The following is a 19,776-nucleotide window of genomic DNA, read 5'->3' as shown; positions in this document are numbered from 1 at the left end:
TTGACTCGCCCTCCCAGCAGCTCTGAGCACACCCTGGGGGTCTCTTCTGGGTGTGGGGGGCATCGCCACCCGTTTCCAAGGAAACCCCATGGGGAGGCCACACCCCCTGGAGATGGCAGGAGGGGCTGCACCGAGGAAGAGAACCCTGCAACCTCCCATCGGCGGGGGGGAGCCGCGAGCTCCAGCTATACACAGACCCCAGTGGGTGTGGCCACTAAGTGGACCGGTGTGCCCGAGTCGACATATTCCGGAACGTTCCGAGCCTGGGGCCACTCACTTCTTGGACCCGCTCTGCGTGCCCTGCGCGGCGCAGCTGTAGTTGCCCACGAGGCGGCCGAAGCGCACGGCCACGGCCGTGTCACAGTCGTCCACGGACACCACGGCCACCTTCTCTCCCGACGGCCCGTGGGGCAGGCCCAGGCGGCCGATGTGGGGCTGTGAGGAGAGTGGGGGGGGGGGCGTGTCAGCAGGGCGAGGCAGCGTCAGGCGACGAGGGGGCCATGGTCCTGCAGAAGGCTACGGAGGCAGCGCTGGCCCCTGTCCACTGCACGGTGGCCACTAGGGCCCACGCTCGTGTCTGTCCGCAGAGATGCAGTATGTGGCCCCCTCTCTCTCTCTCGAGGGGCTGGCACCAGCCTGGTTCCTGCCTGTCAGTCCTCTCTCCGACTCATCAGCCAGGAGGGCCCCAGAGACCCCCCTGCTTCCCCAAGGGCCGCCCTGTGGCCCTCGAGGCCCCCAGCCCAGTGACGCCGTGGCCCTGGGCCCCTGCATGGCAGGACCATGCCCGTGTCCTGGGGATGAGGACGGCAGCAGCCGACAACTGACTCAGGGCTGGGCAGCCCCCCACCACCTCGATACCCCCAGACGGCACCTAGGGGCAGACGCAGGGGGGCTCATGCAGCCACGGAGGGGACATACGGGTGCAGTGTCCAGACACGGGGCACTGCAGGGCCCAGCGGGGACAGGCGGCGGGTGGCCAGAGTGACTTGTCCCTGGTTGTGTGCAGAAATCAGGATCCATGCTCACCACCCTACCCCCCACCCCCGTCCAGGTGTCACTGCTGGCCCACATGACGGGCCCAACCCTCACCCCCAAACCATCCCGAGTCTGGACCTTGCGCCAAAGCCACCACACAGGGACACGCGGACCCCGAGTTCCTGCACAGGACAGTGACACGGTGGCTCTCACCCGGAACTCACTGTTCACCAGCAGCCAGTAGTGACCACGGGGCCAGGCACAAAGGCCAAAGGCAGGAGCGGGAGCCCCCAGGAGAGGCGCTCAGCAAGGGCCCGACCTTGGTGACGGGGTGAGCTCCCAGCAAGGCTGGGAGGCCAAATGGGCAGCGCACACCTGCACCCCTGTACTCGAGCCCCGGTGTCCAGCTTCTCCTCCCAGGCCAAGACCCGTCCTGAGCCGGCCTGTCCCTCGGGGGCCTCACATCTGGACGCTGTTCCCAGTGCCAAGTGGTGTCGAGAGAGAGGCTCAGGGGCTGGAGTGATAGCACAGCGGGGAGGGCGTTTGCCTTGCACACGGCTGACCCGGGTTCAATTCCCAGCATCCCATAGGGTCCCCTGAGCACGGCCAGGAAGTAACTCCTGAGTGCAGAGCCAGGAGGAACCCCTGTGCACCGCCAGGTGTGACCCAAAAAGCAAAAAACAACAAAAAAAAGAGAGAGGCCCAGCTCTCCCCCCCCACACCCATCCAGTTTAGGAGAACCCAAGGGGCCTTTGAACATGCTGCCGGGGGTCTTGCTCCTCCCCCAGCCCAGGGAGGCCACCGGCGTGAGCCTCCGGGAGACGAGGCCAAGGAAGAAAATCCGGTGTCTGCTCGGCGCGGCGGCCGGGGGCCGGAGACACGACCAGGTGCCTATTAGGGGCCCGTAAGTGCCGGGTGCCTGGTGCTCAGAAGCGCCCGCCGGCTGCCCGCCAAACTGATCATTTGCATTTTTGGGCGGGCGGGCGTGGGTTCTGGGGAGGGATAAACACCGTTTACAGCGCGGATTCCGGGAGCTGATGTGGACAGAACCAGTGTTGTGGGAAACCACTGACAGGCGGGGGCCTGGGAGGGAGGCAGACGCTGGTGAAAAGGGTCCGGGGGGCTGGGGCAGCCCAGTCTGACCTGACGCTGTCTCCGCCCCGGGCAGCAGAGGGTGTGAGCCCCCCGCCCCGAACCACAGGGCACAGGACCCCCACGGGCACACGACAGCCCTGCAATGGGAGTGTCCCCAAGACTCAGCTCCTTCCTGCAGGCGGCCGGAGCCCCCAGCGGACTCTGCCCAACCCCCACCCCCGCCACCTCCTTCCACCCACTTTGGTCCTCGCCAGACCGTCAGCTTCCACCTGGCTGCGCGGACAGGGACCCCAGCACACTCCAGGCCGCACAAAGCCCGTGGCCCAGGCCACATGCTCGGGTTTCAACGGCAGCCGGGTCCTTGCCCGGGAGCCAGCGGGGTTCGATTTCAAGAGCTGAATGGGGAGCGGGAGGAGGCATGGGGGTGCCCGGAAACCAGACACCAGGAGCGGCCCTGGGAGAGACGGGGGAGCCACCACCCCCGAGGAGCCAGTGTAGGGCCGGGCGGGCGTGAGGGCAGGCCGTGGGCAGCCACAGCACCCTGGGGTGGCCCGGGAGATCCTGGCACTGCAGGGGCCCTGCTACACGGTCACGGTCCCAAGGAGGGCCCAGATGTCCGGAACGCCCACCGCTAGGGAAATCACCCACCCCCTCGGAAAAAAAAAATAGAATCAGACGTTTCTGGGCTGGGGGACGAGGGGCCACCTTCTCCTTCTTCTCCACCCCGAGTCTGACCCCCACAGAGGGACAGGGGCAGGGACGCAACCACTGTGGCTGGCGCCTCTGCACGTCCACCTGTGTGCAGGACGTGGGGGAGGAGCCCACGCACACGAAGCCAGGCCCAGCTGCCAAGGGTTGGGGGAGTGGGGGGCTTCTCATAGCCCCCTCCGTGTGCACATGAGGCTGCGGGCGGGGCTGTCCCCAGAGTCCCCCACCTGCAGGCACCGGCACCAGGGGCACCAGGTACCAGCAGGCACCAGGGGCTGCTCCAATGTTTTCTAAACCAGAAAGAGCGCCAACAAAGCACACACTCCCGGGGACAAGGACAAAGCCGGGGGTGGGCAGGGAGCCCAGGCCGCTCCCTGCTGGGGGGTGGTGCTGTCCCAGCAACACGCCCACCCCAGGCAGCTCTCTCCCTGGGTACAGGAAGTGGGGACGGCTCCAGCTCCTGGAGGGCGAGCCCTCACCTCTCTGGGGTACTGTGGGGGGGCACTCTAGGACCCCCTTGGAGCAGCCACACTGTGCTGCCCTGCACCCTGGCAGACACCTGGGGGGTCTCCATCCCTGAGCAACAGGAGGAAGCGCTACAGGCCTTGGTGTCAGCGGGAGTGATGAGCAGCCGTGGGACCCCCTCCCTCCCCACCTCCGGCCTCTGCTCTCCCCAAGGAGAAGGGACCTGGCCCAGAGCTCAGCCCCACCCCCCATCTCTGGCCTTCCAAAGCAGGGGACCCCTCTCTTGGGAGCTCTGGAACCATCAAGGGTGGCGGTAGCCTCCCCCCCGGGGGGCCCTGGGGGGGGGTCGCTTTCTGTCTGTTGGCTCCCAGGCCATTTTCCAGGGCTGTGAGTGACTTTTCTGGAAATGGGGGTCGGGTTGGCCAGAGCAGTGCGGAAGCCCCGTTGGAAAGCAGAAGGAAATGTGACTGAGGAACCCGCTGGCTCAGCCCAGCCTGGCCCAGCCCCTGAGTGCAGATCGGAGTCAGACCATGCCCAGGCGGGGCACCCAGAGACGGCACCGTGGGGTCCGAGATAAACGCTGGTGCTGGGCACCCGCCAAAGCTACACCACAGGTGCTCGGCCCCAGCCTGGCCCTTCCTTCCGGGGCTCAGAGCCCCTTGGAGCCGGTGCGGACTTGGGGGCTGGGAGGGGCCTGGACACGCGTCTCTGAGCTGTCGGAGCTGATCTAAGCTTCCCTGGGGATGGGTCTGTGTCCACCCACACTGACATCCGGTCGGGCTGGGAGTGACCCCTCAGCCGGGATGTGAGCCCTGACAGCAGCCATCTGGAAAATTCCATCTCCACCTGGCCTGCAGGGTCCTCACTCCTTCCCTGCACCAGGGCCAGCCCCCTCACGGGCCTCTGGGTCCAGCACTCTGGCAGCTGACCGCCCTCCATGGGGGGGGGGGCTGCACGTGTGTGTGGCATGACCGCCTCCCAGTCACTCCCAGGTGTGGCCTACACCCCTTGGGGGGGCCGCCCGCCCGCCCACCTCTCTGCGCGCTCTCTGTCCCTCTGGATGGCAGGAAGCCCCACCCACGGGCCTGCAGTGTCCGGGTGGACGCCAGCCGGCCCCTTCCTCTGGGCTAATTTCGCCCAGTCTGGGTCACAGGCTCCGGAAGGGCGCTGGGCACGCTCACCCTCTCCCGCCTCCCTGGTGGGCTCCCTGTGGGGGTCACACTCTTGGTTGCGGGGCCTGAGATCACACTTGGGGGTATGGAGCAGAGCTGGGGCCAATCAAAGTCACATGGGGTGGACACAGCTCCCAGGCTTGGTCAGCCATGCAGGGCCCTCAGTGAGGGAGGGCGTCCTGGCAGCACCGGGGTCCTGTCCTGTGTGGCCGTGCCCACAGCTACAGGGATGGCAGCCTGGCCCCTGACCGGCTTTGGCACGTGGCCAAGAAGCCCCACCCGCCCACCTGGCCTCCTGCAATTCTCTTTAGGGGGACTGGAATCCCCCAGTGTTCAGGGTCCCAGTTGACGCCCCGTGATTCTCACCACCCTGCTCGGGCCCCACAGTCCCGGGGCCGCTGGGTCAGATGCTCGGGGGACCACCCAGTGCTGGGACTGCCTCCAGGGCCTCTACAGGACCAACTCTGAGGCCCATGGAGGCAGCCGCTTACTGCAAAGCCCCCAGGAGGAGCTGGGCGCATCGGGCCGGCCACACAGGGACATGCCACGGATAAGTGGGAATGGGTCAGTCAGTGAGGCAGGTGTCAGATGTGGGGATGTAGAGCGAGGGGCGGGGAAGGGTCCGGACAAGCCTGGGCTCAGGCCTGAGGGGCCGGGACGGCAGATGTGGGCTGGCAACGGGGAGGAGCAGCCGACACCTGTGGTAGGTCCGCCTTCCCATTAGCCACGCCCCTCATCGTAGGTCCTCCCATTAGCCACGCCCCTCTCAATAGCCACGCCCCTCCCAGTACTTTCTTTCCACTAACCACACCTCTCGCACTAGCCACGCCCCTCATTGTAGGTCCTCCTTCCATTAGCCACACCCCTCCCAGTATTTTCTTCCCACTAGCCACGCCTCTCCTACTAGCCACGCTCCTCCTAGTAGGTCCTCCTATTAGCTAGGCCCCTCCCACTAGTCACGCCCCTCCCAGTACGTTCTTTCACTAGCCACGCCCCTTCCACTAGCCACGCCCCTTCCACTAGCCACGCCCCTCATCGTAGGTCCTCCTATTAGCCACGCCTCTCCCACTAGCCACGCCCCTCATCGTAGGTCCTCCTATTAGCCACGCCTCTCCCACTAGCCACGCCCCTCCTAGTAGGTCCTCCTTCCATTAACCACGCCCCTCCCAGTGCTTTCTTCCCACTAGCCACGCCCCTCAACGTAGGTCCTCCTTTTGTTAGCCACGCCCCTCCCATTAGCCACGCCCCTCCCAGTACCTTCTTCCCACTAGCCACGCCCCTCACCGTAGGTCCTCCTTCCCGTTAGCCACACCCCTCGTAGTAGTTTCTCCTCCCCACTAGCCACGCCCCTTGTTCCTCCTCCTCCTCCCCCTAGCACCTGGGCGGGTCCTAGGCGGGACCCACCTACCTTGTTGTAGTACTGCACCAGCACCGAGTGCCACCGCCCGTCACTCACGCCCCCGGGAACCTCAGGCGCCACAGTGGTGGTCGTCTCTCCTGCGAACGAGAGGACACGGGAGAGCCGGGCCAGGCGTCCGACGGCGCCTTTAGCGGGGCTGGGAACTGTGCGCTGAACTTCCTACCTGGCAGAGCGCAGGGCGCTGTGCGGTGCCAGGGGTGGGCCCCAGGGCCTCGCACATGCCAGGCATGAGCTCTGCCACGGCGGCCTCCCCCCTCCCCGGCGGCCGGCCCTCGGCGTGAGCCCCAGTTCCAGGGCGCCCTCGCTCTGCGCCTCCACACCCGCCGCCTTGCCCGCGCCTCGGCCGCCCGCGGGCCTACCTGCCGAGAAGGTGAGCTGCAGCTGCGCGTCCACGATCTCCAAGGCGATGAAGTCGTGCTTCTCGTTGAAGCGGCCGTTGTAGAGCAGCAGCGCGTTCTGCTCCTGGGTGGCAAACCTGCCGCGGGGAAGAGGGTGAGGCCCAGGGAAGGTGGGCACCGAGAGACCACCCTACGGAGGCCGAGGGTCAGAGCTCGCGCACAGGTTCCTGCAGCCCGCCAGGCCGCTCTGCTGGGGCAGCAAGTCAGACTGGGGGTTGTTTCGGGGCGCACGTGGACCGAATGCGCAGGCCAGAAGGCGGGACCGAGCACAGGTGAGGCGTCTGATTGGACGTGCCCGGCGCTGCTCCCTGCCAGGGCCCCTGCAACCCCCAGTCGGTCACCCGGATGTGCCCCCCGGTCTTGCTCGATCTGTTTCTGGAGTTTCCTGATCTGTCTGCAGGATCCAGCCCCTGCACAGCACCACCTGCCAGGCACCCAGTGCCATGGAGTCCTCCCCACCCACCCTCCCAAAAGGAACGCTTGCTCCTCCAAGGAAGGGGCGCTGGCTCTGAGCTGCTGGGGCACCAGGAGGTGTGGAGGTGTGGGCCCAGGAGGAGCGCAACAGGCCACCGAGGAGGTGAAGTGGGTGGGACCAATGGGAGGGGCGGAGAGATGGGCATGGGTGGGGCCAGCGGGAGGGGCGGGGCCAGTCGAAGGGCGTGGGTAATAGGAGAAACTAACAGAGGGGAGTGGCTAGCAGGAGAGGTGTGGCTAATGGAAAGAGGACCCACGCGGAGGGGGCGTGGCTAGTGGGAGAGGCGTGGCTAGTGGGAGAGGCGTGGCTAATGGAAGGCGGTACAAGGAGGGGCGTGGCTAGTGGGAGAGGCGTGGCTAGTGGGAGAGGCGTGGCTAGTGGGAGAGGCGTGGCTAGTGGGAGAGGCGTGGCTAATGGAAGGCGGTACAAGGAGGGGCGTGGCTAGTGGGAGAGGCGTGGCTAGTGGAAGGAGAAACTACGAGGATGGGCGTGGATAGTGGGGGAGGGGTGGGTGGTGGAGGAATACCAGGAAGGGCGTGGCTAGTGGGAGAGGCGTGGCTGATGAAACTAAGAGGGGCGTGGCTAGTGGGAGAGGCGTGGCTAACGGAAGGAGGAACTACTAGGAGGGGCGTGGCTAGTGGGAGAGGCGTGGCTGATGGAACTGGGAGGGGCGTGGCCAGTGGGAGAGGCGTGGCTAGTGGAGAGGTATAGCCAATGGGAAGTACTGAGAAGTTCGTGGCTAGTGGGAAGAACGACGAGGGGTGTGTCTAGTGGGAGGGATGTGGTTCATGGGAGGAGGGACTACGAGGGGCGTGGCTAATGAAACTGGGAGGGGCGTGGCTAGTGGGAGAGGCGTGGCTAGTGCGAAGAAAGAACTACTAGGAGGGCTAGTGGGAGGGGCGGGACTAGTGATGGGGCGGGGCCAGCGAGCAGGCGACGCGAGTGAGGGGCGGGGCGGGGCCTGTGCACTCAGGATAGGACCCGCCCACCACAGTCTTTGCGAAAGGAAAGGGACCCTCCCGCCAGGGGGCTGGGTGGTCTGAAATCCTTCCACCCCGGAGACCTCAACAGGCTGCCCCCTCAGACCTGTGGGTCTGACTCCCTTGGGCCCCAGGTGGGCACTGGACCAGGTTAGGGAACGAGCCCTCACCCCTGCAGGGGGAGAGGGGACCCCAGGGCTGTGGGAGGGCGCACACGGGAGGAACGAGGAGAGGCCAGAAACCGCGTCCCTGGCTCCTGCCCTGCAGGCCCGGGAAGGCAGGAACAAAGGACTGGGTAGGAGGGAGGGACAGGCAGCTGCCCACGACCCAGCGCTTGGCAAACACTCTCGAAAGAGGAGAAGGCTGAGGCGGCGGTCTGCAACAAAAGCGGTCCTGCCAGAGCCCCTGCGCACCGTTCTCAGGGCGGGAGCCCCCGGGGAGGCAGAGGGGCCCCTGGCCCAGCACGCACGGCTCTGCCAGCCCCGCTCAAGTGCAGATTTTGCAAGCCCCTGCTCTGCAGCACCCCCACCCCCCACCCCCTGGGGCCCCGCTCAGGGGCTGCCGCTGGCTCTGGGCCCCAGAGAACTTGCAGAATGTTCAGGTCCTGGAGTCAACATCGGCCACTGAACAGGCGTGTGTTTGTTTTGTTTTGGCTCTGAGGCCACGCCCTGCGGTGCTCAGGGCTGACTCCTAGCTCTGTGCTCAGGGGTCACTTCTGGCAGGGCTCAGGGCTGGAACCTGGGTCAGCGGCCGCATGCAAGGCCAGTGCCCAGCCCACCGTGCTAGCTCTCCGACACCCACACGCACGTGCTCTGAGTGAGGCTCAAAGCCTCCTGACTATTCCCTCACCGAGAGACAGTCGGGAGCCCACGCAGTGCTGGGGAAGGCACCGGGAGCCCCTTAAGCCACTTCCCAGCCCCCAGACTCCTGTGTAAACTCAGCATGGTGGGGCTGGAGCGATAGCACAGCAGGTCGGGCGTTTGCCTTGCACGCAGCCGACCCGGGTTCAATCCCCAGCATCCCAGAGGATCCCCTGAGCACCGCCAGGGGTAATTCCTGAGTGCAGAGCCAGGAGGAACCCTGAGCATTGCTGGGTGTGACCCAAAAAGAAAAAAAAAACAAAATAAACTCAGCATGGCGTTTCATGCTCTGCAAGTTTGAGGCTCTGGACTTCACCCCCAGCACTAAAACAACATTTTTTTTTTTAAAGTCTCAATCTTTTGGAACCGAGACGCGCACAAAGCAGGAACCAGACCCAGAGAAGACTCGGGACAGGTGTTCAGAATCCACACCCCTGAGGTCCCAAGTCGGATCCCGGCAGGGTGGGTGGGTATGGGCTGGGCAGCGTCTCTGCCACCCCTGCCCTGAAGAGCAGGAACCTGGGGCAGCGGGAGAGACAGGACAGGCTGAGGTGCTCCCCCCTGCATGTGGCGACCCCAGCTCCATCCCCGGCACCCCCCCCCCCGGTGCCCTGAGCCCCACCAGGAGTGAGCCCCGAGCACAGAGCCGGGAGCCAGCCCCGAGCACAGAGCCGGGAGTCAGCCCTGAGCCCCACCAGGAGTGAGTCCAGAGCACAGGGGTGATCCCCGAGCACAGAGCCTGGAGTCAGTCCCGAGCACAGAGCCAGGCGTCAGCCCCGAGCACAGAGCCGGGAGTCAGCCCCGAGCACAGAGCTGGAAGTGAGCCCTGAGCACAGAGCCGGAAGTCAGCCCTGAGCCCCACCAGGAGTGAGTCCAGAGCACAGAGCCAGGAGTCAGCCCCAAGCACAGAGCCAGGAGTCAGCCCCGAGCACAGAGCCAGGAGTCAGCCCCAAGCACAGAGCCGGGAGTCAGCCCCGAGCACAGAGCTGGGAGTGAGCCCTGAGCACAGAGCCGGGAGTCAGCCCCGAGCACGGAGCCGGGAGTCAGCCCCGAGCACGGAGCTGGGAGTCAGCCCTGAGCACAGAGCTGGAAGTGAGCCCCCAGCACAGAGCCGGGAGTCAGCCCCGAGCACAGAGCTGGGAGTCAGCCCCGAGCACAGAGCTGGGAGTCAACCCCGAGCACAGGGCCAGGAGTCAGCCCCGAGCCCCACCAGGAGCGATCCGAGTGCAGAGCCTGGAGTCAGCCCTGAGCACGGCCGGTGTCGGCCGGTGTCACCTCCCCGCCTGCCCCCCGGCCCTCGAGTCTCCACCCCCGGCGTCCCCACCCGCACACTCACGTGAGGGAGATGGAGAAGTGGAAGCGTTGGCGCAGGCCGCGGAAGGTGACGAAGGAGCCGGCGGGGAAGCTGAGCGTGGCCACCTCACAGTAGGGCCGCTCGTAGGCGCCAGGGGGACACACGCAGTGGAAGCCGCCGATGAGCAGGTTCACGCAGGTGCCCCCGTTCCTGCACACGCCGCTGGCGCAGCGCCCCGAGTGCATGCTCACCTCACAGTGCTCTCCTGCAGGCCGGAGCAGACAGGGGTCGCAGGGCACAGAGAGGAGGGGCACACTGCCCGGGGCCCAGTCCAGAGGCAGCCGGAGCCTCCCCGCCCCCCAGCTGAGGCCCGTCGGGTGCCCGGGGAGCCCCTGACGCACGGCTGTCCGCCCTGCGGGGACAGACCACGTCCCACGGCAGCAGGCCAGCCCCGGCCTGGGACAGAGGGGCGGTCTCTGCGCTGCCCCCACTCACGGCGGCCAGGGCAGACCTGACCCTTCGGCAGCCGCATCTCCGGGCACTGGCTGGAGAGTCACGGGGGGCAAACTCAAGGCCCCCCACCCGGAGGAGCTGCAGGTCCTCACAGGAGGGCGACTGGACGGGAGGGCAGAGGGGCCCAGAGCACTCCTCACGTCTGCAGTCCACGGAGCCACTGGACCAGCAGTGAGGGCCCACAGCAGAGGCCCGCAGGAAGACCCCACAGTGGTGGCCCCCAAAGGGGAGGGGGAGGGGCACTTCCTGCTTGTGTGGCTCCACGCTGGGGCCCGAGGACCCTCTCTCTGGGGATCACCCGCCAGCTACGGTGGCCGCGCCCAGCGCATGTGGGAGACTCTGGGGGTCGGACTCAAGGCCTCACGCCTGCAGGTCGGCTCAGCCCTGCCTGCGTTCACCTTTGACCTAGCTCACTATTGTCCCGCGGGTCAGTCACCAACTCTGCGCTACTTCCTTCTCTTTCTGTCCCCTGCCTCCTCCTCCTCCTATTCAGGTCCCCGGGATGGAGCCGGTGTCACTGCATGCAGGGGGAGCACCTCAGCCCATCCTGTCTCTCCCGCCCGCCCAGGTTCCTGCCTCTTCGGGGCAGGGGTGGCAGAGACGCTGCCCAGCGCCCAGCCCCCACCCACCCACCCACCCTGCCGGGATCCAACTTGGGGCCTCAAGGGTGCAGACCCTGAGCATGGCCAGAGCTGAGGCCTCGAGGGTCTCCTGGGATTCAGGGCCATGCAGGGGCCAGGGCCTGCTGCGTGTGCACACACACACACACATACACACACAAGCGCTTGCATACACACACACACACACAGCACAAGGAGAACTAAGTCCGGACCCGCAGCAAGCACTCTGCACCCTCACAAGAACACACATGCACACGTACACACATATGCTCAGAGTATACCCGTACATGTGCACATGTGCTGCACAACACAAGTACTGCCTTCACACACAAACACGGACACACTCACAGTCACGGAGCACGCACTGCATCTCACACGTGTGCACCTGCACCCTCATGACCCCGGGTCTCACACACACACACACACACACACACACACACACACACACACACACACCTGCACTCTGATGCCCCGGCTCACACATGCACACGCGTGCACACACACACACACACACACACACACACACACCCTGTGCTGTGCTCTCTGTGAACCGGGCCCCGCCCTCCTGGTGTGCCTCGGGTGTCCCGCTGGGCGGTGACTAAACGGGCGGCTGGCGCCTTCTGCTCCTCACGCCCGGCCCTGGTCTGGGCTCTCACGGTGGCACCCGTCTGTACGGGGCCCAGCACAGCGTGAGGCACAGGGCAGTGCCACAGGACATGGAGGGTGTCCTCACCACAGCGAACACACTCGGGCCCAGGGCAGCGTCCACCAGCCCCTCCCCGGCGGCCACAGCGAAGCCCGGGTCATGGCTGGCCTCGGCCACGGCGCCGCCTCTGGACTGCCGGGCCTGGCCCTCAGGGCAGCCCGGGGAGGCCTGAGATGGACAGCATGTCCACCCACCAGGCCACCCGTCACGTCACCCACGTCCACCCTCATACCTATTCCCCACCTCCGTACTCACCCGCAGCCACCCCCACCCCTACACGGGAGAATGGGGCGGGGAGGGTCTGTGGGGGAGAGGGGGCGGGAACCTCGGGGGGCCGGGCTGGGGCTGCAGGGAGACCCCCTGCCCGCAGCGTGTCCCATAACCCAGGACTGTCCCCCAGCATCGAGCCCTCTGGGGGGCTCAGGAGCAAGAAGGACCCAGACTCACAAGGGGCCCCGACACTGCCCACCTGAGACCCCCCAGCCGGGAGCAGACCGAGGGGGTCAGCACCGGGTCCAGGGGGTCATGGCCCGGCTCACCCTGGACTCCAGCCTCCTCCCGCCAGGGTGCCCTTGGGGTCTGGGACCATGGGGAACCCTCACTGTCCCCCTGAGACCAGGTTTGATCCCCAGCACCCCACGTGCTCCCCCAAGCACAGCCAGGCGTGACCCAGCACGAAGGATGGCTTGAAACGCCAAAATAAATAAAATAAAAATTTACTCTTTTTTTTGGGGGGGGGGTCACAGCCGGCAATGCACAGAGGTTCCTCCTGGCTCATGCACTCCGGAATCACTACTGGCGGTGCTCAGGGGACCCTATGGGATGCTGGGACTCGAACCCGGGTCGGCCGCGTGCAAAGCAAACGCCCTACCCGCAGTGCTATCCCTCCAGCCCCGTATAAAATAAAAATTCAAATCTGAGCCCCCCCAGAGAGGCAGCACATGCCGTTAAAATACCAACGCGCAGGACCTCTTCCGCCCCGTGAAATTTGGTAGCAGGTCACCGCTGGCACCCAGCTTCGGGAGTCTTCTGGAACCTTCCAGAACCTTCCCAGGGCAGAGGGCTAGCTGTGGCACATGAGTGACAGGAGGACAGAAAGTGGGGAGTGGGGAGGGGGTGCGGCAGTGACCGGCCCTGGGTCCCCGTGCTGACCCTCACACAGCCAAGCCAGCGCCAGTCGCCCGGGGGTCCGACCCCGCCAGCGGGCTTTCAACGCCCAGCGCCCGGGGTCCGGCTGGCGGGCCCTTCCTGACTTCCTGGAGCCCCCTCGGGCTTCCTGCCGCCTTGGGCCCCGTCCAGCTTCCCAGGCGCGAGGCCGGGTCGGCTTACGGGGAGCGAGGAACGAGACCCGCGCGCTGACAGCCGCCTTTCATCGGGAGAAATGAGCCCAATTACCGCGGAGAAGCACAGGGAGCTTCAAAGCGGCTCAGCCATTGGGGGCTGGCAGGGACCCTCCCCCGGGCCGGCCTCCGCTCGGAAAAGGGCAGGAGAGCAGGGACCCGGGGTCACCGTCACCTGGCAGGACCCTGTGGACACACACGGGGCCCCCAGCAGCACCCAGACAGAGTCGCAGGGTGGCAGAGGGAGCCCTGAGTCGGGGAGGGGCGGGCATGTCCCCCGGGGCAGACCCCCAGCTCAGGATGCCTCTGCACCCCGAGATGCGGGGACAGTTCCGGCCACCCTCACGGCAGCATCTCCTGGGGGGCGGGGGCGCCTTCCCCACCCGCCTGTCTCGACCCCCCCAGGAGAGCAGGAATCTTGGGGTTCCCCCTTCTGCGGGTGCTGGGGGCAGGCCCCACACACAGGTGGGACGGGAGGGCAGTGACAGAGCTGGTCCACAACCGGGCTGGTGCCGAGATGCCCAAGTGCGGCTGTGTCCCCTCTCCGGGCCCCCCGGCCCCCCTCCCCCCACCCCGCGCCCCCTCTCCAGCCCCCCACCCCCCACCCTTCATTTCCTCTCTGCCCGCGGGCTCTGCGCCCTTCCTGCTTCTAAACACCCGCTAATCCCGTCACCCGGCCCGGATCCCCCAAGTGAAGCTTCCAGGCGCTTAGGGGAACAATGAGCCGGCGGGCAGGCGGGACGGGATTTGGGGTCCCTCCAGGCACAGAGGAGCCGCCTGCTCCGGAAACAGGGGCGTCCCCCCAGCACCCCAGGGGCAGCTCTGGGGGCGTCTCAAACCCCCCACTGGCTGAGAGAGTGCGGGACTCGGAACTCGAAGTCCCAGCCCCAGTTTCCGGCCCCCAGGATGGAGCCCCCTGCCTACCTGCGTAGCCCTGCAGGGTGTGGAACTCGGACCCTCCCAAGTCCCAAACCCCGTTCCCGCCCCAGGACGAAGCCCCCGCATACCTGTGTAACCCCGCAAGGTGCGGAACTCGGACCCCCCAAACCCCAAACCCCATTTCTAGCCAGAGGACGTAGCCCCTGCCTACCTTTGTAACCCGGCAGGGTGCAGAACTCGGACCCCCCGCCCCCAGTCCCAAACCCCGTTCCCGCCACAGGACGAAGCCTCTCGCCTACCTGTATAACCCGGCAGGGTGCGGAACTCGGACCCCCTCCCCAAGTCCCAAACCCCGTTCCCGCCCCGGACCCAAGACGGAGCCCCCCGCCTACCTGTGTAACCCCGCAGGGTGCAGAACTTGGACCCTCCCAAACCCCAAACCCCAAACCCCGTTTCTGGCCACAGGACGAAGCCCCCGCCTACCTGTATAACCCAGCAGGGTGCGGAACTCGGACCCCCCAAACCCCAAACCCCATTTCTAGCCAGAGGACGTAGCCCCTGCCTACCTTTGTAACCCTGCAGGGTGCGGAACTCGGACCCCCCGCCCCCAGTCCCAAACCCCGTTCCCGCCACAGGACGAAGCCTCTCGCCTACCTGTATAACCCGGCAGGGTGCGGAACTCGGACCCCCTCCCCAAGTCCCAAACCCCGTTCCCGCCCCGGGACCCAGGACGGAGCCCCCGCCTACCTGTGTAGCCCTGCAGACACTCGCAGGCGTAGCCGCCCTCCCGTCGGCGGCAGTGGCCGTGCGGGCCGCAGGGGCTGGAGTAGCACAGGTCGATCTCGGTCTCGCAGTAGTCGCCGGTGAAGCCGGGCGGGCAGCGGCAGCGCAGGCCGGTGACCGGGTGGATGGGCCGGAAGAGCACGGTGGCCGAGCTGAGGAAGGGCGCCGAGGAGTCGAAGCGCAGGACGGACACGCACTTCATGTAGTTCTCGCAGGGCTCGCGCAGGCAGATGTTGTCGTCGAAGGGCAGCACGCGCTGGGCGGACACGGCGGCCAGCAGCGAGCGGTTCAGGTAGATGCGCTCCTGCAGGTCCTCGGAGGCGAAGAAGCGCTCGCGGCCCCCGCCGGGCAGCAGCGCCGAGAAGGTCACGTTCAGGATGCTGGCGCTCACGTCCGTGTCGTTCTGGATGTTGAAGACGAAGACGTGGTCCCGGGCCGTGGACAGCACCGTGGCCACGCCCTCCACGAACAGCGCCAGCAGCGGCGACAGGAAGCGCTCCTGGGACATGCCCTGCAGGCGTACCGTGATGCTGCTGCTCAGCATGGCGTCCGTGATGACCGTCACGCGCAGGGTGCACAGGGCCGCCACGCTGTGGACGCCGTCTGCGGGACACGGGCCGGCCGTCAGCGCCGGGCCGGCCGGGCCAAGCCCGCCCGCCAGCCCGGCTCAGACCCCCGGGGAGGGCGCCCTGCGGGACCCTCAGAGTGACCCCAGCGCCGGGAGCCCCGGCTCAGACCCCTGGGGCCCGGGCAGGACCCTCAGAGTGACCATCCCCGTGTCCCGGGGAACTGACGCAGGACGAGCTCAGGGCTTGGCTCCTGCGCCCCCAAGACCCAGCCTCGTGGTCCTTCCCCAGCCCCCCGACACCCCGCAGCGGTGAGGGACCCCCCAGAGAAGCCCCCGGCAGTGCCCACAGGGCCCTGCCCACCCCCACGAGCTCCTGTGTGCCCCTCCCACCAGCACGGAGTTCCCGCAGGTCCCCACAGGGCTGGGACCCCCTGTAGATGATCATCACACACACACACACACACACACACACACACACACACACAGAGTCTCCACTGGTCACAGCCCGGCCTGGGTGGGGGTGACCCCTCTGCTGCCCGCCAGCTGGGGTCCGGGAGGTGGCTGGGTGACAGCGCAGGGTCGCCAGCTGCCCCTGCCCACCAGCTGCCCCTGCCCACAGCAGCCCGAGGCCCGGTGGGGAGCCCGGGAGGGGTGGGGTGCAGACGCCGGCAGACCCAGGACTGGGCTTCTCAGGCCCTCGGGGGCCATGAGCCATGCGGGAGGGGCCGTGACTCACGCTGTGTCCCAACAGCAAAGCAACATCACCACGGAGAGTCGGGGCCCCGCCGGGCACGGCCCAGGAGCCCCCAAACCCAGGGGGAGGAGCTGGCCGTGGCCATGGGGGCAGGGCAGGGTGAGCCAGCCTGGCCGCTGCCCCCCACCCCCCAGCCCAAGGCCTCCCCCTCTAGGCCAGCCCAGGCCACTCCATCCGGTCTGATCCTCCGGCCCCACCCATCCTCTAGAATGTTCCAGCGTGGGGGTCTCTGGGCAGCACTTGATGGGAGGGGGGTCTCCATCCTCACCCCACCCCTGCGTGCGTCTCCGTGCTCCCTCTTTGGGGGTTTCCTCCCCTGTGAGCGGGCAGCAGGAAGGAAGGGGAGAGGTGGGACGAGGGGTCAGGGAGGTCCTTACTGGAGACCACCCGGCCACTAGGGCCTCTGGGCCGGGAGGGGGGAGCCGCCCTGCCCCGTGACAACCATGCCCCCAGCAGACGGCCAGCCCTGAGGCCTGAACGCCCTGAGCCTGCAGAGGGTCAGCGAGCCCACCTTGGCTGGGGTGGGGGAGGGACACGGGACCCCGGAAGAGGCATGTGGGAAGGACGGCGGGGTCACAGCCAGCTACAGGTCACAGGTCCCCTTGCACCCCTGAGCATCACACACCCCTGTCCTGCACCCCTGCGGGTCACACCCCCAAACACACACCCCTGCGGGTCACACACCCCCTCCCACACCCCTGTAGACCCCAGTTCAGCTGACACGCCTGTGAATGAGCTCCAGAAGATTCTGACCCCAAAATCCCAGGAACGGGGCAGGGAAAAGGGAACTGGGTACACCGGTTTGGTGGGGGCGCGGGGGCGGCTGGGGACACGGGGCAGGAGGGTAGCAGAGGGGCTGGAACGAGTTGAGGGGGCTTGGGGCTGGGGGGAGACACTCCGGGAGCACTGTAGGGTGGGAGGGAGGCTGGCAGGGTTCTGGCACCTTGGGACCCCCCAGATCAAGAGCTCAGTGCAACCTGCACCGTACGGCCCCCTCCTGGGCCCCCAACATCCACGGGGTCCTGGAGCCCCTTCCGGAGAAAGGGGGTCAGCTCCCCAGGGGCTCGGGCGCCAGACACGCACTGCCGAGACGGGAGACCCAGGACTGGAGATCGTGACCTCCCATCCTGGGGTGGACACCGGCCACAGCTCCGCCCACAGCGGGCACCCCCAGGAGGGCATCGCTCTGCCTCCTGGGGCGGGGGGGGGGGCGGGGGGGAGATCAAATATTGGCCCAGACGGCTGCTAATCCACAGGCACGTTGCAACCGGGCGGGCGGGGCGGGAGAAGTGGGGTTTTGTCTTTTTTTTTTCTTTTTCTGGTCAAATATTTACTAAGGAAATTCCTCTGCTAAATTCCCAGGGCGGGGCGGAGGGGGCAGCCCCAGGTGCAGACAGAGGTGCTGGGGACCCCCCCCCCCCCGGCCCAGCCGCGAGCCCACCTGCCCGCCTCTCCCTGCCTCCCGCCAGGCCCTATCCCCAGCCCGAGAAGCAGAAGCAAAGCTCTCGGTTCTGAGAGCACCCGAAGTCTGCCCTGGGGCTCCTACTCCCTGCCCTGGAAGCCAGGTGAGCAGAAGCTTCCAGAAAGACTCAGCACTCCGTGTGTGAAGGGTGGGGCCGGGCACACAGTCTTCCCAGGTCCCCGCGCCCCGAGGAGGCGCCAGCACCCACCCTTCCCACGGCCGCTCCGGGCGGTCTGGGCCTGTCCTGCATCCCCTCAAGGCCCCCGGGGGTCCCGCCCAGCCCGGCCCACCCGGCCCTGTCTCGGGCCAGTAGCTGCGCAAGTCCAGGCCCACGGACACGCACACGCACACGCGCACACACGCACACACCCCTGGGCTTGACCCTTCAGGCCTCACCCCTCAGACGTGCTGCTCTGCCCCACACTCTCGTTAATTCACACGCAAGCTCACACACACACACACACACACGTGTGTCTGTGTTCACACTCATGCACTCACACTCACACATACTCACACTCACACCCACCCACAGACACCCACGTCCACATATGCTCACACACGCTCACACACACACTCACACATGTGCTCATTCATTTCTAACCTTTTTCTTTTTTGGGGTCACACCCGGCGATGCGCAGGGGTTACTCCTGGCTCACGCACTCAGGAATCGCTCCTGGCGGTGCTCGGGGGGCCCAGTGGGATGCTGGGAATCGAACCCGGGTCGGCCATGTTGGCTGCGTGCGAGGCGAACGCCCTCCCCGCTGTGCTATCGCTCCAGCCCCTCTAACCTCTTAGTTGCAGGTGAGCTGAGGCCGGGGCGGCTGTGTCTGCCGCCGGGAGAGGGGCCGAGGGAGCGTGTGAGTGAATCAGCGTGAGGGCGAGTGGGTGTGAGTGTGAGCGTGTGTGCACATTCACACATGCACTCACATGCTCTGACTCACAGACTCTCGCGCTCACGCACACACACACACACACACACTCACATACTCACACACACTCACACTCACACGCTCCCCGGCCCTCTCCCGGCAGCAGACACAGCCGCCCCGGGCCTCAGCTCACCTGCTATTACGCGGTTGAGACGAGTTAAAAGCAACAAATTGGATCCCCGCCCCAGGGAGCTCAGGGGTCCCGAACGGGAGATAAAGTTCAGGGAATCACCCCCCAGCCCCACACTAATGAAAACCATCTGCAGGAACAAACCTCCGTGAGATCCTAATCAGCTGCCCCGACCAGAGAAACTCATTAAAATTGTCGTCACTCGTTAATTCGACCGAACGTGCAGGGCTGCGTGCCAGGCGGTCCGCGGCTGCCAAGGCGCAGGGCACCTGCAGGCCGGGGCGGGGGCCGGAGGCAGGGGGGGCACTCGAGTCAGGAGAATGTTCTAGAACCAGCTCCCGGGTGCGGTTCCCTCACGGGCCTGGCTCCCTTCAGCAGGGGTGTTTGGGGTCATGCGGCAGGAAGACCTACAGCAGGTGGGTCCCCTGCATCCCACTTGGCCCCTGCTCTGTGCCCGACAGACAGACACAATCCCTGGAGGCCTCATGCCAGGCGGGGACTCAGACAAGCCCGAGCTCTCTCCCCGATGCAGGGCCCACACCCCGCCCATGCCCGAGCTCCCTCCCGGATGCAGAACCCTGACCCAGCCTGTGCTCGAGTTCTCTCCCCGCTGCAGAGCCCTGACCCTGCCCGTGCCCAAGCTCTCTCCTCACTGCAGGGCCCTGACCTTGCCTGTGCCTGAGCTCTCTCCCTGCTGCAGAACCCTGCCCCATACGTGCCCGAGCCCTCTCCCCGCTGCAGGGCCCTGACCCCACCTGTGCCCGAGCTCTCTCCCTGCTGCAGAACCCTGACCCAGCTTGTGCCCGAGCTCTCTTCCCAATGCAGAGCCCTGACCCTGCCCATCCTCAAGCTCTCTCCTCGCTGCAGGGCGCTGACCCAGCCTGTGCCCGAGCTCTCTCCCCAATGCAGAGCCCTGACCCCACCCGTGCCCAAGCTCTCTCCCCGCTGCAGGGCACTGACCATGCCAGTGCCTGAGCTCTCTCCCCGCTGCACCCCTCCTGGTTCCTGCACCTCCACCACTCACCCAAACCCGCCTTATCCACCTCCCCTGGCGCAGGGCAGGGCTGAGTGACTGACCGAGCAGGCAGGGGACAGCCCGGAGCCACACGAGCCCCCGGCCTGCAGGTGCTACTGCATGTGGTCCACCAGTAGAATGGCCACGGAGGCCACGTCCTGGGGGTCAGGATGTCCCAGATAGGCCAGCACCCAGAGGAGCCTGAGGTCAGGGGTGACTGTCCAGAGAAGGCCCA

At 66.6% G+C, this 19,776-nt stretch overlaps 2 protein-coding genes across 2 annotated transcripts in view; both read right to left on the bottom strand.

The window, feature by feature from the left end:
- CERK (ceramide kinase) overlaps positions 1 to 19,776 on the bottom strand; it is a 161,279-nt gene that overhangs the window by 70,393 nt on the left and 71,110 nt on the right. The window lies entirely within an intron of this gene.
- CELSR1 (cadherin EGF LAG seven-pass G-type receptor 1) overlaps positions 1 to 19,776 on the bottom strand; it is a 50,019-nt gene that overhangs the window by 17,947 nt on the left and 12,296 nt on the right. Inside the window, exons 3-7 of the mRNA XM_056107072.1 lie at positions 14,648 to 15,286; positions 9,885 to 10,107; positions 6,195 to 6,310; positions 5,824 to 5,912; positions 278 to 435 (exon numbers count right to left, since the gene is read on the bottom strand). Of these exons, the coding sequence (XP_055963047.1) occupies positions 278 to 435; positions 5,824 to 5,912; positions 6,195 to 6,310; positions 9,885 to 10,107; positions 14,648 to 15,286 (1,225 nt within the window). The remainder of the gene's footprint in view (positions 1 to 277; positions 436 to 5,823; positions 5,913 to 6,194; positions 6,311 to 9,884; positions 10,108 to 14,647; positions 15,287 to 19,776) is intronic.

The sequence above is a fragment of the Sorex fumeus genome, unplaced genomic scaffold (assembly GCF_029834395.1).
Source record: "Sorex fumeus unplaced genomic scaffold, SorFum_2.1 ptg000153l, whole genome shotgun sequence".
In the NCBI taxonomy this organism is placed as follows: Eukaryota; Metazoa; Chordata; class Mammalia; order Eulipotyphla; family Soricidae; genus Sorex; species Sorex fumeus.
Note: the sequence above shows the minus strand (reverse complement) of the source record. Positions and strands in the feature narration are given on the sequence as shown.